This window comes from Myotis myotis, unplaced genomic scaffold, assembly GCF_014108235.1.
Source record: "Myotis myotis isolate mMyoMyo1 unplaced genomic scaffold, mMyoMyo1.p scaffold_m19_p_8, whole genome shotgun sequence".
In the NCBI taxonomy this organism is placed as follows: Eukaryota; Metazoa; Chordata; class Mammalia; order Chiroptera; family Vespertilionidae; genus Myotis; species Myotis myotis.
Window position 1 is genome coordinate 16,951,380 of NW_023416390.1, and position 14,361 is coordinate 16,965,740.

The window sequence follows — 14,361 nt, forward strand, 5'->3', positions numbered from 1 at the left end:
GCTACCGTTAGTGAGAGAATGCAAGAAGAGGATCATCGTTTTCTTGGGCGTGTTGGGGCAGGAGGAGTTGCTAATTTCAGTTTTGGTACGAACTTAGTGTGGCTCTTCTATAATCCAGCAGGAAATGTTCCTCAGCAGCTAGAAAATGAATCTGTCGCTGGAGGGTGGGGGTAGAGGCTGAAGGCGCAGTGTAATAATCAATTTTGAAATAGCATACAGGAGAAAATTGAAACCATGTAAGTGAATGATATGGCTGAAGAAGAATCTATAAAGTGAAAAAAAAAAAAGCGTAGATTGAGACTGAAACTCAAGGAACTTCAATAACTAGTGAGTAAATGACGTGCAATGAGCACATGTCAGAAGCAGGAGGGAAAATAACAGAGTTTAATGAATTAATTACAGCATCCTTGAAGCTCAATCAGAAGTGAACTCCAGGCAACAGGGTAATCATCAGTGTCAGATGCACGGAGAGGTCTAGTAAGATAAGAACTACTGATAGTATTTCAGTTGTCCTTGTTGAGCTCACTAGCATTTAGGTTGTTGTGAATTGAGAAGCTAACTGAAGACAGAGGCAAGGGAAAAGGAAGGAGAGAGAAAGAGGGGACAGGACATGTGCTAAAGAAAATTTGTTGAGAGACTTGTGTAGGATATTTGAGATTTAAACATATTTATAAGCTGAGGGGATAAGAAACAATGGAAGACAAAGAAGAATGAGGGCTTGGCTGAAGTGGTACTATCCTTTCTCAATACGAGTCAATGTGTATTTAAAGATGTATATTCTATTTCAACTCTGTACTTTATATAAACAACTATTTAGCACAATAAGGATATGGAATAATATGACTTTCAATAAAATTAGTGTTCTACAGTAGAACATTTATGGAAATATCAGAAAGAGAAATTATGATATATCAGTATAACATTATAAAATATCTGGAATTTCAAATATTGAGCTGTTTAATATTTGCCAGTAACATAGTTGAGATTTTTTTAAAAAAATCTTTATTGTTAATATATTTTCATAAAATCTCCAAATTCTTAAATGAAAATGGAGGAATACTTAAAAATTAAAATAGTGTAGACAATAATTCCACAACAGCCTGTCTTTCCTCGTCTCCATCAACAGAAATTATTTCACTAAATTTGAAAATATAAAAAAGAATTAATAATAAAGAGTAAGACATAGATTAAATTTAATAATATGAAGTCATGCCTCTAATACTAACAGACATTTAATAAAGTTTTTAAAAAATGCCCTAATGAAACATAAATATCCCAGTCCATGTCTAAAAACCAAATTAAATTGACATTTATCGTGGACTAGCGGCGCTAGTGAGGAAACAATAATCCCTGTCCTTATGGTCATTTAATTACATAGTAAATTTAGTTTACAAGTCCTCTTTAAAGATTTCTACCTGGATGATTTCAAATATGAAAATCGTCCCTAAGATTTAAATTGTTGCTCATCATTACAAAATGTGGGCAAAGGTCTCTAAAAGACAGATTTAAACTGTTGAAAATAAAAATTCACTGTGACTTCCTAGTGGTCCAGAGCTGTCTTGCCTATTTTTGAAGTTGGCTATCACTCACTATATCTGATGCCCAGCAGGTGTTCAATGAGAAAAGACTGCTAAACTACAGTCCTTTCGTCAAGACAAAAAGAGACAACATTATTGTTTTCTTTTCTCTAGGAATATTAGTGAGAATCTCCTGACAGGTGCTAAATGGATCACCTACTTTTAAGAAAGTATCTAAAGAACTTATTAGAGCCAATTTATCTAATGCACTTCTAGAGTACTAAATGTGCTTTCAAGGTATTAAACAGATAATTTCATTTTCAGAAAATCATTAAACAGTATTCAAAGGAAGAAGTTTCCTTCTTAAAAAAATAAGTGATTTGAAAGACTATGTCCATTAACTTTGTTCTTGAATGATCTGGCTGACATAATATTGGCATATGAAAGAAGCGCTGTTTTCCAAAGTGGAGCTGGCCTGGTGGGGCTCACACTTCCTCATAGGGTAGTAAATTACAAGTGTTTCGGAATAAAAATAGTCACTCGTCCCATCATGCCCCTGCCCTTGCGATCTTTGTGGGCTGCGCAGAGCACTCCACTGCTTCAGCGACAGATCTCAAAGCACAGGGCTTCCCAGCAGTGCTGTACAGAGGGGACTCAGGAAGCACATTTCTAAATTCTGTTGTGTGGCTGGGGCCACAGAACTTTCATGAAGTGAGTGAACCCCGATCACATGGAGGCTATCAGGAAAACAAACAAACAAACAAAACAGCACTTAACTAAATAAAAGCAAAACCAGAAATCCTTCAGTCGCTCATTACAGAGCCCATGTACCTTGGAAGAGGCCAGGGAGTATTCTACTCAAGTTCTGTGTCCCCACCGTTCTGTAGCAGTGAGTTTAAAAACATCTTTCCATTTCCTGGCAGTTCCCAAATGATCTGGTCAGATTTGTTCCCTATTACACCTGCCTGCTCCCTTTTGGCTGGCATCCACCTTTTGTTGTTGTAGTAAATTGGTATCTTCATTGTCTCTCCTTCTTCTTCCCCCCATGATATGTGTCTTCTTTTATTGTATGATAATGATTTAAAAGGGCTGAGGGGAAGACACACCAGTGACACACGCAGACTGGGGCTCTGTGATCTCACTCATTTCCCTAATGGCTTCCTTGTAATTAGATTCGCAAAAACAGCAAAAGGCCTCCTTTTGAATGGCAACAGCTGTTGTCATCAACATTATATTAAATAATTTACTGGTTTAATTTTAGCCGCAAAACAATAAAACCCTCTTGTGGATGATTATTTTAGCGGCAAAGTTTTCCCTTTCAGTTGCTGGTGCTTCTGCTCCAGCGGTACCAGTGGTTTCTTCATGAAATACTCTTAACCCGCGCGTGCCAAAAACTCACCAGGGGAGCAGTTTATTCCTTCTAGTTTCCTAGAAGTACAGTATCTGTGTGACTACTTCAGTGCCCTCACCCTGTGTGCTTATATCTAAACCAGTGAGTGGCATTAGCTCTTCCAAGCTGAATTTGAATTTGAATGGCGCAATATGGCATTACCTTTGAGGACCTGCCATTTCACAGAGTGACTTAAACTGATTCCTTGACCTGAAGGAAACTGTAGCAGCATCTGCAAATTAATGCTTTCTTGGCAGAAGATAATGTTGTTTGCTTCACTTCTCCAACATCCCCTAACAGCTAGCCCTTAATCTGGTAGACAATCTCTTTATGGAATCTCATGCTTTCCTGCCAGAAATAATGTAACCAAGCTAATTCTCAACAAGGGGATGCGTTTGTACATGTGTGTGCACATGGGTATGGGCACTCACAAGAGAGATGAGGTTTTATGGCCAGAAAGGAGATAGAGCATGTGAAACTGCTCTCGACTCTAAAATTATTCACATTCCGGAGAAAAGAAAAAGAAAATATCTTACTAGCATAGATTTGTTGAAAAAAAATAGTTGTTGGGGTTTGTTAGGTAACTGACATTATTTCCATTATAGTGAAGTACTTTTCTTCTTTTGGTAAAATGTCTTTGTTATTCAACCGTTATCAGTATCAAAGATAAATCTACTTTTTATTTATTTTATGACATCTTTTTGAAAAACAGAAAAATGTGTGTCCATCTTTGAATTGTCCTACATCAAACAAAAAAAAATGTCTCAGTTATAGGTTAACCTGTAACACAATTATTTTCAAAAGAAGCACTCTTAATTTTATTAAAGCACACGTTACTAAGTTCCCTTTTTTTCTGCCCCTACTACTTTTGCTTATATTTTGTTGATGGAGTAATCCAAGGCAGTATTTACCAGAGAGAGCTAACCTTCCTTTAAACTGGTTGTAACAACAAAGAAACAGAAACAGAAAACCTCTGCTGAAGATTTACTAAGCACACATCTTAAAAGTATGATTACTATCTTGTCTTTTCTGATAGCTTCAATCTCCTGTAAGTTTGAAAGAATTTTCACACTCCATACTAAGTACACCGGACACCAGCTTCATGAAGACGTCAATAAAACAGTGCTGGTTAAATGGAAATATTTCAAAGGGTATACATTTGCTTCCTTAAACCATTCTCTTAGAAAGGATTTTTCTTAAAGCCAACATGTTAAATATAAAGATGAATAGAATTTTGTATGAGAACACTACACATTTTGTAGCCTGTGTCCGGGATGCAGGCATGGGCATGGGCCTTTGGATTAGCAATACACACAAGCCGGGGTGGGGGCTCTGTTGGCCGATGCTTACCCCTGCGTGCAGTTGGGGTGGCAGGGGTGGCACTCCCGGTCCTGATCCGCATACTTGAAAATGAAACTGTTTGCCCCCTGTAAGCCATCTGGACATTTTTCCACACAGTTTGGGCCATCCTTAAAATGGGAGCACTTTGTACAGTTGTCAGGTCCCTGAAATGTGAAAAACAAAATAAAATCAAATAAACAAAGAGAAATAGGTGCCATTTACTCTGAAATGTATTCGGTTGGCTTAGATACCGAGACTTGAGTGGGCGGTCAATACACCTCGATGGAATTGGGGAACATTTTCAGTAATAAAAATGGGGATGCAGCTCTTGTAGCTTTTTCGATCAGCAACATTTCCCAAGGACTTTTCCAGAACATCAGTATTTTCATGATTCAGGAAATCATGACTGCTGAGGTTCAATCAAACACCTGTCTATATCTCTATTTTGATGTGAGACTTACAGCTTTGAAAAAAAAACAAATTATCTGATGACACCTAACCCGTATTCAAACTGAAGAGTTTGCTATTGGAAACGTCTTATTTCCTACCAGAAAAGAATACTTCACATGCTTCCAATTTTAACACCTGCTCATGGGTACTTAGGCACATAATGCCTTCTATTATACAAAATCATTTACTGTGCAAGTATGCTCAGTAGCATGACTTATTGTACAAGACAAGAGACATGCTAATGTCTGCTTGCAGAACACAAGAATATAACTTACTATGAGTAAATTAGGCAGCTACAGTGTCAACTAGAAATTATTTTTCTATAAAATTGTAATGCAAAATAATATCCAGGTAAATCAAAAGTTATAAAAATTATGAAACTAAAATTAAATTCACATTTAAACTTTAAGTACACTATAATAAGACAAATTGTTTTTGTGTTTATTTTTTTCAAGTATCTCAACTATTTCATTGTGTTATCATTATACAAATCCTGATATCCTAAGCTGAATTAACTAAAAAATGTCTTTCTTGGCAAATCTCAAAAGAAATGAAATGTACTGTTTCTCCACCTCATTTCAATTAAAAAGAGATTTAAAGAAATATATGTATGCCTAACGCTTATTCTTTTATCATTATATTCCTAAAGCTTTTAAGAACCTAGGTTCAGTGAATGAACTAAAATGCAATAACATAAAACATAGGTGAAGGCACTATTCTTCCTTATCTCTGATTTTAAGCTACCCCTGTACTCAATAAATTAGACAGACGACTATAAGATAGACCACATCCTGATGGAAACAATGCATTTTTTTCTCAGTGACAATGTTTATCCCAAGTAGCAATTGTAAGAGACAAAACTGCTTTTCACCAGTAACCAATTCTCTTCCACTTCCAGTTACATGGAATCTTGAAATTCTCTTCTCACCAGAGGTAAGGCATATTTTGCTTTGCACAATGAAATTAAATAGCAGGCATTTCTAGAACTGACTATGCTAAACTCTTCAACCTTCTCTTTTCCTGCTTCTGTGATGCAGGGACACCATGTAATAACAGAATGATTTAAATAAACTAATAAACTAATTATTTACTAGAATAATTTATGCCATAGGAGCCAGCATGAGGAATATAAAGAGCATGGATTTCTCTAGCAGCCTGACATGGTCAGAGAAGATGGCAAATTCTTGATTACTCTAAATATACATTTCCAAAGTGTCAGTCTCTCTAAAAGAGATTTTATTATTCTATGACTCACGGTGTCTGAATATGTTAGTTTTAAAAGAAGTCTTATATCAATATATCTTTAATAACCCATTATGAAGCTTTATTTCCCTGTGTTTGTTCATGACATTCTTTACAAAATCTCTATTTCCCATGCTGTGGATAAAATATATTTTCCATTACTACCCTTAGTGGCTGCATATGCCCTCTGCATACATACTTAGGGATCATTAAGTATTAAACTGTCTTTTAGACTGGTTCTTCAGGCCAAATCACACCACTTCTTTTTCTCAGAGGTCTGATTTTTCCAAGTTTTCCACATCCTTCTTTAGATGAAGTTCCAGTATGGCTCTTGGGGTCTAGTGTAAGTTTGGAGGGCTCAATTATTTTTTTTTTCTACATTACTTAAGTGATGAATGAGCACTGTGGCAGAAAAATTAATAATATTTAATTTTAAAATAAATTCTTATGGAGAAATGTTGAGGCCTTGGCTACAACCAAATGTTGGTCCCTATGTCATCTACTGAGAGATGACTCAATACACAAATGGACTGGAAATTTGTCTAATAAAAGATGGATATGACACTTTGGAATGACAAACACATACCAATTTCATTATTAAGATAAAGCCTGAACGTTGGGACTCAAAGGGAAAACTGAAAAGTAATGATCATTTTCTCTGTAAGGCTAACTTCAAACTCTATATATGTCAATTTACCCATGAAGACCTTCCTGATCCCACACCCTCTACCACACCCTCTCCTAAAATTTACATAGCTCTATTTTCCTCTTTGCCATAGTATTTATCACACTGCTTAAGACTTTCATTTGTATTTGCCTTCCTCCTTCTTTCAATGGACCTTCACAATGCCATAATAGTTAAATAATTAAACACAGAATGTTATAGTTGACCTCAAAACAACACCAACTTTCACATTTTCAAATCTTTGCATATTTCTGCATTCCAGATTCTTATTCAAAGCATAGCTCAAACATCACTTCTCTATGGCCTGCTTTAATGGCCTACTTTCCATCCCAAAGACAGATTTAGTTTCTCCCTCAACTATGTTCCTATAACAATCCTATATTATAAAAGCCTAATATTCTAATTGCCCAGTCGAGTTAGCTCTTCAACCCATCAAAGTATAATATGCTAATGATATGCTAAGGCCACTTAACCACTTGCTATGACATGCACTGACCACCAGGGGGCAGGCACTCCAACTGATAGGTTAGCTTGTTGCTGGGTTCCTGCCAATTGGGACTAAGCAAAATGGGCTGGACACACCTGGGAGCCCTCCCATGGTCCTTCCCAGCAGGCCAACCTCCCGTGTCCTTCCCATGCCCGACTGTGCACTGGTGGCATCCCTCAGCCTGGCCTGTGCCCTCTCACAACCCAGGACCCCTCAGGGGATGTTGGAGAGCCAGTTTCAGCCCGAACCCAGAGGCCAGGCTGAGGGCCCCCACTGGTGCATGAATTTGTGCACTGGGCCTCTAATTTATACGTATTTTAGTTTATCAATTATTTTGCTTCAAGCTAATTACTTGTTCATCTCTGTTTTCTTTTCAACACTGTGTAGTCTTCAGGGTCAAATCCATATCTCCTTTTTGAATACATAATCTGGGACTTAAATATTTAAAAATGGAATTTTTACATATTTTACCTCCATTACCAAACTTAAAAGTCTCGTGAGGGTGAAATATCAAACATGATCCCCCGTTACATGCTATAAATACCTATAGAATGAATGGATAAGCAATACAGCATGACACAAACACTCATACATGAAACTCAATAAGGCAACACAAGCACAGATGTCCTCAGGCTTACCGGTCCATGGCACGTGAGGATGCCATCCTCCATCTTCTCACACTGGGGGTCACACTCCACACAGATGGAGCTGTTCGCAAACTCTCGAAACTCTCTGTGAAAACATCAGCTGCATGAGGTGGTGTAAGCAAACAAGCTGTCAATTTAACAAATGAAGCAACATCTGCTAAGAGTCCTATTGGCAGAGTAAATTCTAGAGTTTGTTTCTCTCTGTGCCAGGAGCATCAGAATCATTTCCCTGTACATTAAGGAGTAAGTTCTCCATTAGGAGGGAAGATAAACTGCAGCCAGATGGCTCTCCTTGCCCTCCACTGGGTTCAACGATAGACTCATTCAGGAAACCTCTCACTTGTGAGAGATACTGTAGCCATTTCAAAAAATAAAGCAAGTATAACTCTTCTGATGACACAGCAGAACCGTTTTAACTTTTGAAGTGAGGCTATCTCTATAAAATTTTACTCTTGGTGGAAACTTTGTTATTTTAAACTCTGAAAGGACTATTGTATTTTTCTTGTTGCTAAGTTGCATGAATGTTCTCCACCCTTGTCCTTCAAATCCCAAGACTGTTTAATTTATTTTTGGTGCAACTTCAAAAAATGCTTTGATTTCTTTACTTCTTTTAAAATATCTGCCATAGAGAATTAGAGAAAAGATCCTTTTACGGTAGATTTTATTTTCTCAGATTATTGATCTAATATCACAACATTTTTTTTTTCAGTTTAAACTCCTTTTGAAGTAATTCTATATGGCATACAATAAAAATAGTTTAATGGTAACATTCTAAAACTTTCTAATTAAAACCTGGAATGATGATCATACCTCCTCACACCATTATGTATTGTGACTATTTGAATATTAAATGGTATCCATATAAGTTTGATAATCCATATCTACTCTAAAATGTTCATTTTAATAATTGGTTATCAGTCATGTCCAATATGTTTAAACTATTCTATTCCCACTACTGTGTGAGTGGGTGCGGTATTGGGCAAAGGTAATTTAGAATGTCATTAACAAAACCTGACTAAATATTTATAGCTACTGCATTGTTTTGTGCCTTTGTACTATGAGTTACCATTCCAACCTAATAGCATTGCAAATATTGCAATTATGGATTAATTAGGTGATAAATTCAAATTTATTTTTCCCTTGAGTGAAATGTTTCCTTTTTTTCATAGTAAACTATCTCATTTGGTTACTGTAAAGCCTTAATAAATGACAGAAGTCCAAAGCATGCGCTCTATTTTCTTTTGGATAGATTAAGATGACACCTACTCCAAGGCAAAGTAATTAAATTTGGTTTTCAAAATGAATAGCATAAATCAATGGTTTAGTTATGTATAAATGCAAATATTTAATTACATGGATTTAACATTTTTAAAGTGCTAGTTTGCTATGGATTAAATGCTTTATGAATTTTCTCAGGTTTAAAATTGCAATTAATTGAAACATATTTTTTTCTTGCACGTTTCATCAACATGAGTGATATAAAATAGTTAACTAGGAAATCTGCAGAATATAAAGGGAAAAATGGCCTCCTGTTGGGAGGAGTACCTAAACTGTAAAGATAGTCAGAAGCATTATCTATTTAATGATAGTGCACGACAGTTACAACAAAGCTTGTGTCATCAGCAAATTATTTATTTTGCAAACAGGTTTCTGGGGTGACTAAAGGGTTATGGTACTAAATAAAGGTCATAATTTTTGTGATACTAGAACATAGGCCATGCTTATCTGTCTCTTCTCTAAAATCTCCTTTCTGGCACACAGAGTTGACATAAAGTGAATATGATTAAAAATTACTACAGCCCTAGCCAGTTGGGCTCAGTGGATAGAGTGTCAGCCTGAGGACCGAAAGGTGGTGGGTTTGATTCTGGTCAAGGCATGTACCTCGGCTGCAGGATCCTCTTGGCCTACGCCCTGGTCAGGAGGCAACCAGTCCATGTGTTTCTCTCACATTGCTGTTTCCCTCTGCCTTTCCCTCTCTCTCCCACGCTCTCTCAAACCAATGAAAAAATATCCTGGGGTGAGGATTTAAACAAAAAAATTACTAGAGACCATCTAGCTGCCTTTTCCTCTGTGGACTGCATTTCCATTTGTAGGGCTTCTGGCTTTCTTCCTTTCTGCTCTCAGAACAGATACTTCTTACAGTTTCTATGACTCCTCCTCTTTCTTGTTACTGCCTCCATCACTATTCTTTTTCTTCCTGGTCCACCTTGCCAGAGATTCCCTTTCACTGGAACCTGACCTACGAAATCAGCCTGCTGAGCATGAGCATTGCACTCAGCGTGCTTTATTCCTTGTTTTTGATGCCCTACATTTTTCAGCTTGTTGGTGTCTGCTCTCTTAGCCAATCCTATGATCAATAACAAATACTCTGAGGTCACACCCTTCTCAAATTTAAATCCCAGGATCCAGGCTAATATTTCCAGGCTTTAAATCCCTCAATTTCTCAAAGCTTCAGTTTTTTAGGTAACCTCTGTAAAAAGGAAAAAAAAAATGTTTCAATAAGAAGTTGTGATCATTAATGTAAAAATGCCTACAAAGAGCTTAGACAGGCACTCTTTTTGATGTGTCTGTGTTCTTAAAGTTTCAGAAGTGTTTAATCACCGTGCCAGATAAGAAAAATGTAAGATTCCATTGCAATTAACTTTCCCTTTCATTTTGATAGCTTGTGCATTGTAGTTAAGGGTTGCCAAAATATAGTGACTCAAATGATTTGAATTTTGAGTGTTAATAGCCAACAATTGGCTGATTTTCAAGTGCTCTCTTTAGGGTTTCTTCTTTTATGATAATAAACCTCTTTTATAAATAAGAATAAGATTTTGGTAATTGCCATACTGTATTTGTATTTATTTTTAGCAGTTTCTAAGGTGACTTTTCTACCTAACCATTTGGTCAGCTCATATTAATAGACAAAGAAAGAAAATAATGAGTTTTGATGGCCAGAACACTAATAAGATTTTATTATCTATTTCTCAGTTAATAATCACAACTATTTTATGAAGTTGGCACTGTTACTATTCCCATTGCCATATAAGAAAATGGAGTTTACAATGATTAGGTTATTTGTCCAAGGTTGGACATTTCCACTAGAAAGTGATGGTTAGCTTTGAATTCATTTTCCCTCAAATGTTGTTTTAACTACTAGGCAATGTTGAAGAAATTATCCACTCCCACAGAACTGGAGATGGGGAAATATATCCTTGTTTGGGCAGACAAGAATTACATCAGATTCTTAGAAGATATTTTTATTTATTTTTTCAAATTAACACTGTGAGTATGATTTTCCAGGGCCCTATTACTATTTCAAAATATATAAAAAGTTTTAAATTTCTTTAATACATTTCATTTAATAACATGGAAAATGGTAAGTTTTCAAAAACAATCAGGTAATTATTGTTTATTCAGGAAACTGGTAATTTTCCTTTACTTAGTTTTCATTTTTTGCACAATTGAGAGAGAGGGTGATGTATAGATCCACATATTTATCAATTTCATATTTCCAGTAAGTCTAAAATGAAATATTTTTTAAAAAGCGATGGCATCTGAAAAGGAAAGAGAATGGACATGATGCCCTGGGTTGTAGTATTGGCTTGGGCTCCCTACAGTGTTATGAGCTTGGCCAGTACTAATTCTACCAGTTCTCAGCGATTATAGGATACTGCTGTAAAAAAACATGTATCCTAGAATTTATTACTTCTTTAGAACTGCAGATACATATTCAATAAACTTTTACTGTAATATTCACTTAATGGAATTAAAGTCTATTAGTTTCATTTTAGGGGTGTCATTTGCCACCCACAAACAAGCATATTTTAATCTGAGCTACTTTATGTACAGAAAATATATTACTTTCATAAAAATAAAGAACCATGAATACATTTCACTGAGATAAACAGCACAGAATTTGTTGTTCATTATCAATTTTATGAGCTGATTGTATCTTGCAAAAATAAGAAGCTGAAATTTTCCTGAAAAACTATTACATTTTAATTTAAAATTTTTATACTTAATTTTCTAATTTTAATCTCTTTCCTCTAAATTGTATGGACAGAATTGAATTTGGTCATCTTTCAAAGAAGAGACATATCATTATTAGTATGATTCAAAATAGTAGACTTGAGAGAGGTTTAGGGTAGAGGGGATCAATAGGGGAAAAAAGGGAAACCACTGTAATACCTCCAACAATAAGATAAACTAAAAAATATATTACTGTTTCAGACATTTTAATTTTTCTTTTATAAAATACAAAATTATAATGTTATTTGGGATCATGAAAACAGTTGCTAAAAATTGGACAATTCATGAGGCAGAAGATGAAATTAAATAAAGAAATTCAAAACTGCAATTTTACAAAACTGTTGAAAGTATTCACTGTGAGCAATATAAAAAAATTGACTCAGGGACAGTACTAAAAAATGTGTTATCACACTAATGAAGGATAACTATGATGCATGAAATGGCATGTTATGATAAAGTGATTTTATGAGCATGTGAGATGTCATACAGCAAGGTATATACAAGGTTTTATTATAGTAATAGAAGAAATGTAAAACATTTTATTTAAATTATTGCTTAGGTTATCTTTAGAAAGTGGCAGAACACTTAGAAAAACCTATTCAACTAGAAATTATGAAGGTAGTTTTTGTATAAGGCTAAGCAGTTGTCAGAGACATAGAAATGTGTGTCATTCCTAAAATAAAATAAAATAGACATGCAACCTAAATGGAAAACATAAATAAAAGTTATGTATAATTAAAGGTGAACATTAGTAGAAAGTATAAAAATAAAGACTATTGGGACATACAAAAGAAAAGATTGCTTATAACAATCCTTTTTATAAGGAGATTAGAAATATACTTTTCAATTTTACTTAAATTTCAATAATTTGTTAATAATTATTTTGTTACATGTTTTTAAAATGTGAATAATATTCAATATATATTTGGACTTGATATTTCCAATAATATTATTTCCTCTTTAAGTAATTATTCTATAAGTTGTCTACTTTATGCAACTAAAGTTCTCCTTAAAAATCTTGGCCTGTATACCCATACTAAAATTTTACAATATTCTTAACATTTTACAATCTGAATCAACCAGTACCTCAAAGGTCAAGAGGTAAAGGTGACATATAAGATGTCTTACCCATCATAGAGGTTACAAGAGTTTATGCAGGTCCTGCCCCTGCTGAAGCGACGGCAGGACAGGCACTGGTCTGGCCCAGGTCCCCAACAGCCATCGCTTGAGCACAGATGGTTACACACCATTCCTTCAGCAGCTGGAAAAAAAACACCAAAATCAAGAGGAAATAAACAGAGGCTTGTGTCACAACTTACAATTTTAATATAAATCTTTCAAAGTATAGCTATTTCTGTAGGAGTTTGTTTGAAAAAGATCTATGGCAGACCACTTTGGTGGCCTGTCTAGTCACCATTACTCACACTATCCCCAACTTCTTCCATATTGCAGAGCTTAGTCGCTGTGGTTGTATAGCAACATTGTGTTTTTAATAAAAATGAACAAATGTCAATTGAGTATATCATAACTCTAGGGAGAAGGTGTGATAGAAATTAACCTTCCAGTTAAGGTAAGGAAAAAAACACATCTTTCTCAAGCCAACATTTTGTTCTACAATTACACCAATCTTTTGGCTTCATTTCCATATGGCAGCTTCATGAAGATAACAAATGATACTTGTTATGAAACAAAAATAATATTAAAGGAGCAAATGAGCTGGTGTTGCTCAATGGCTGAGTGTTGACCCATGAACCAGGAGGTCACAGTTCAATTCCTGGTCAGGGCACATGCCTGGATCGCAGGCCCTATCCCCAGTAGGGGACGTGCAGGAGGTAGGTGATCAATGATTTTCTCTCAGCATTGATATTTGTCTCTCTCCCTCCCCCTTTCTCTCTGAAATCAACAACAACAACAACAACATATATATACATTTATATATATATATATATATAAAATTTTAAAAAGAGCAAATGAAAGAAAAAAGGAATAGAAATAAGATACAAGTTTAAAGGTGTCTGCTATAGTCTCAGTGTTTGGGTTTGCATTTCCCAAATGATTAAAGATGTTGAAACTCTTTTAATGTGCTTATTTGATATCCATATATCTTGTTTGGTGGAGTGTTAAGAATCTTATGTCCATTTTATATTGGAATGGTTGTTTTCTTACTATGGATATTGATAGTTTGTTATTAAATTCTGTAAATATTTTCTCTCAAGCCCTAGCCTTGACTTTTCCTGCTTTAATACTGTCTTTCAGAAAGAACTTTTAACTTGGTAAATCCAATTTATCAATTTGTTCTTTTGTGAATTGTGCTCTGGGTATCATATCTAAGAAGTCTTTGTCTAACAGGAAGTAATAAAGATTTGCTCTGATGTTTTCTTTTAGAATCTTTATGAGTTTTGATGTTACATTTATGTATACCAGTGGTTCTCAACCTGTGGGTCGCGACCCCTTTGGCGGTCGAACGACTCTTTCACAGGGGTCCCCTAAGACCATCCTGCATATCAGATGTTTACATTATGATTCATAACAGTAGCAACATGACAGTTATGAAGTAGCAACGAAAATAATTTTATGGTTGCGTCACA

At 35.4% G+C, this 14,361-nt stretch overlaps 1 protein-coding gene across 1 annotated transcript in view; it reads right to left on the reverse strand.

Annotated features, from left to right (window-relative positions):
- Positions 1-14,361, reverse strand: part of ERBB4 (erb-b2 receptor tyrosine kinase 4) — a 307,627-nt gene that overhangs the window by 233,392 nt on the left and 59,874 nt on the right. Inside the window, exons 11-13 of the mRNA XM_036319579.1 lie at positions 12,902-13,034; positions 7,751-7,844; positions 4,258-4,412 (exon numbers count right to left, since the gene is read on the reverse strand). Of these exons, the coding sequence (XP_036175472.1) occupies positions 4,258-4,412; positions 7,751-7,844; positions 12,902-13,034 (382 nt within the window). The remainder of the gene's footprint in view (positions 1-4,257; positions 4,413-7,750; positions 7,845-12,901; positions 13,035-14,361) is intronic.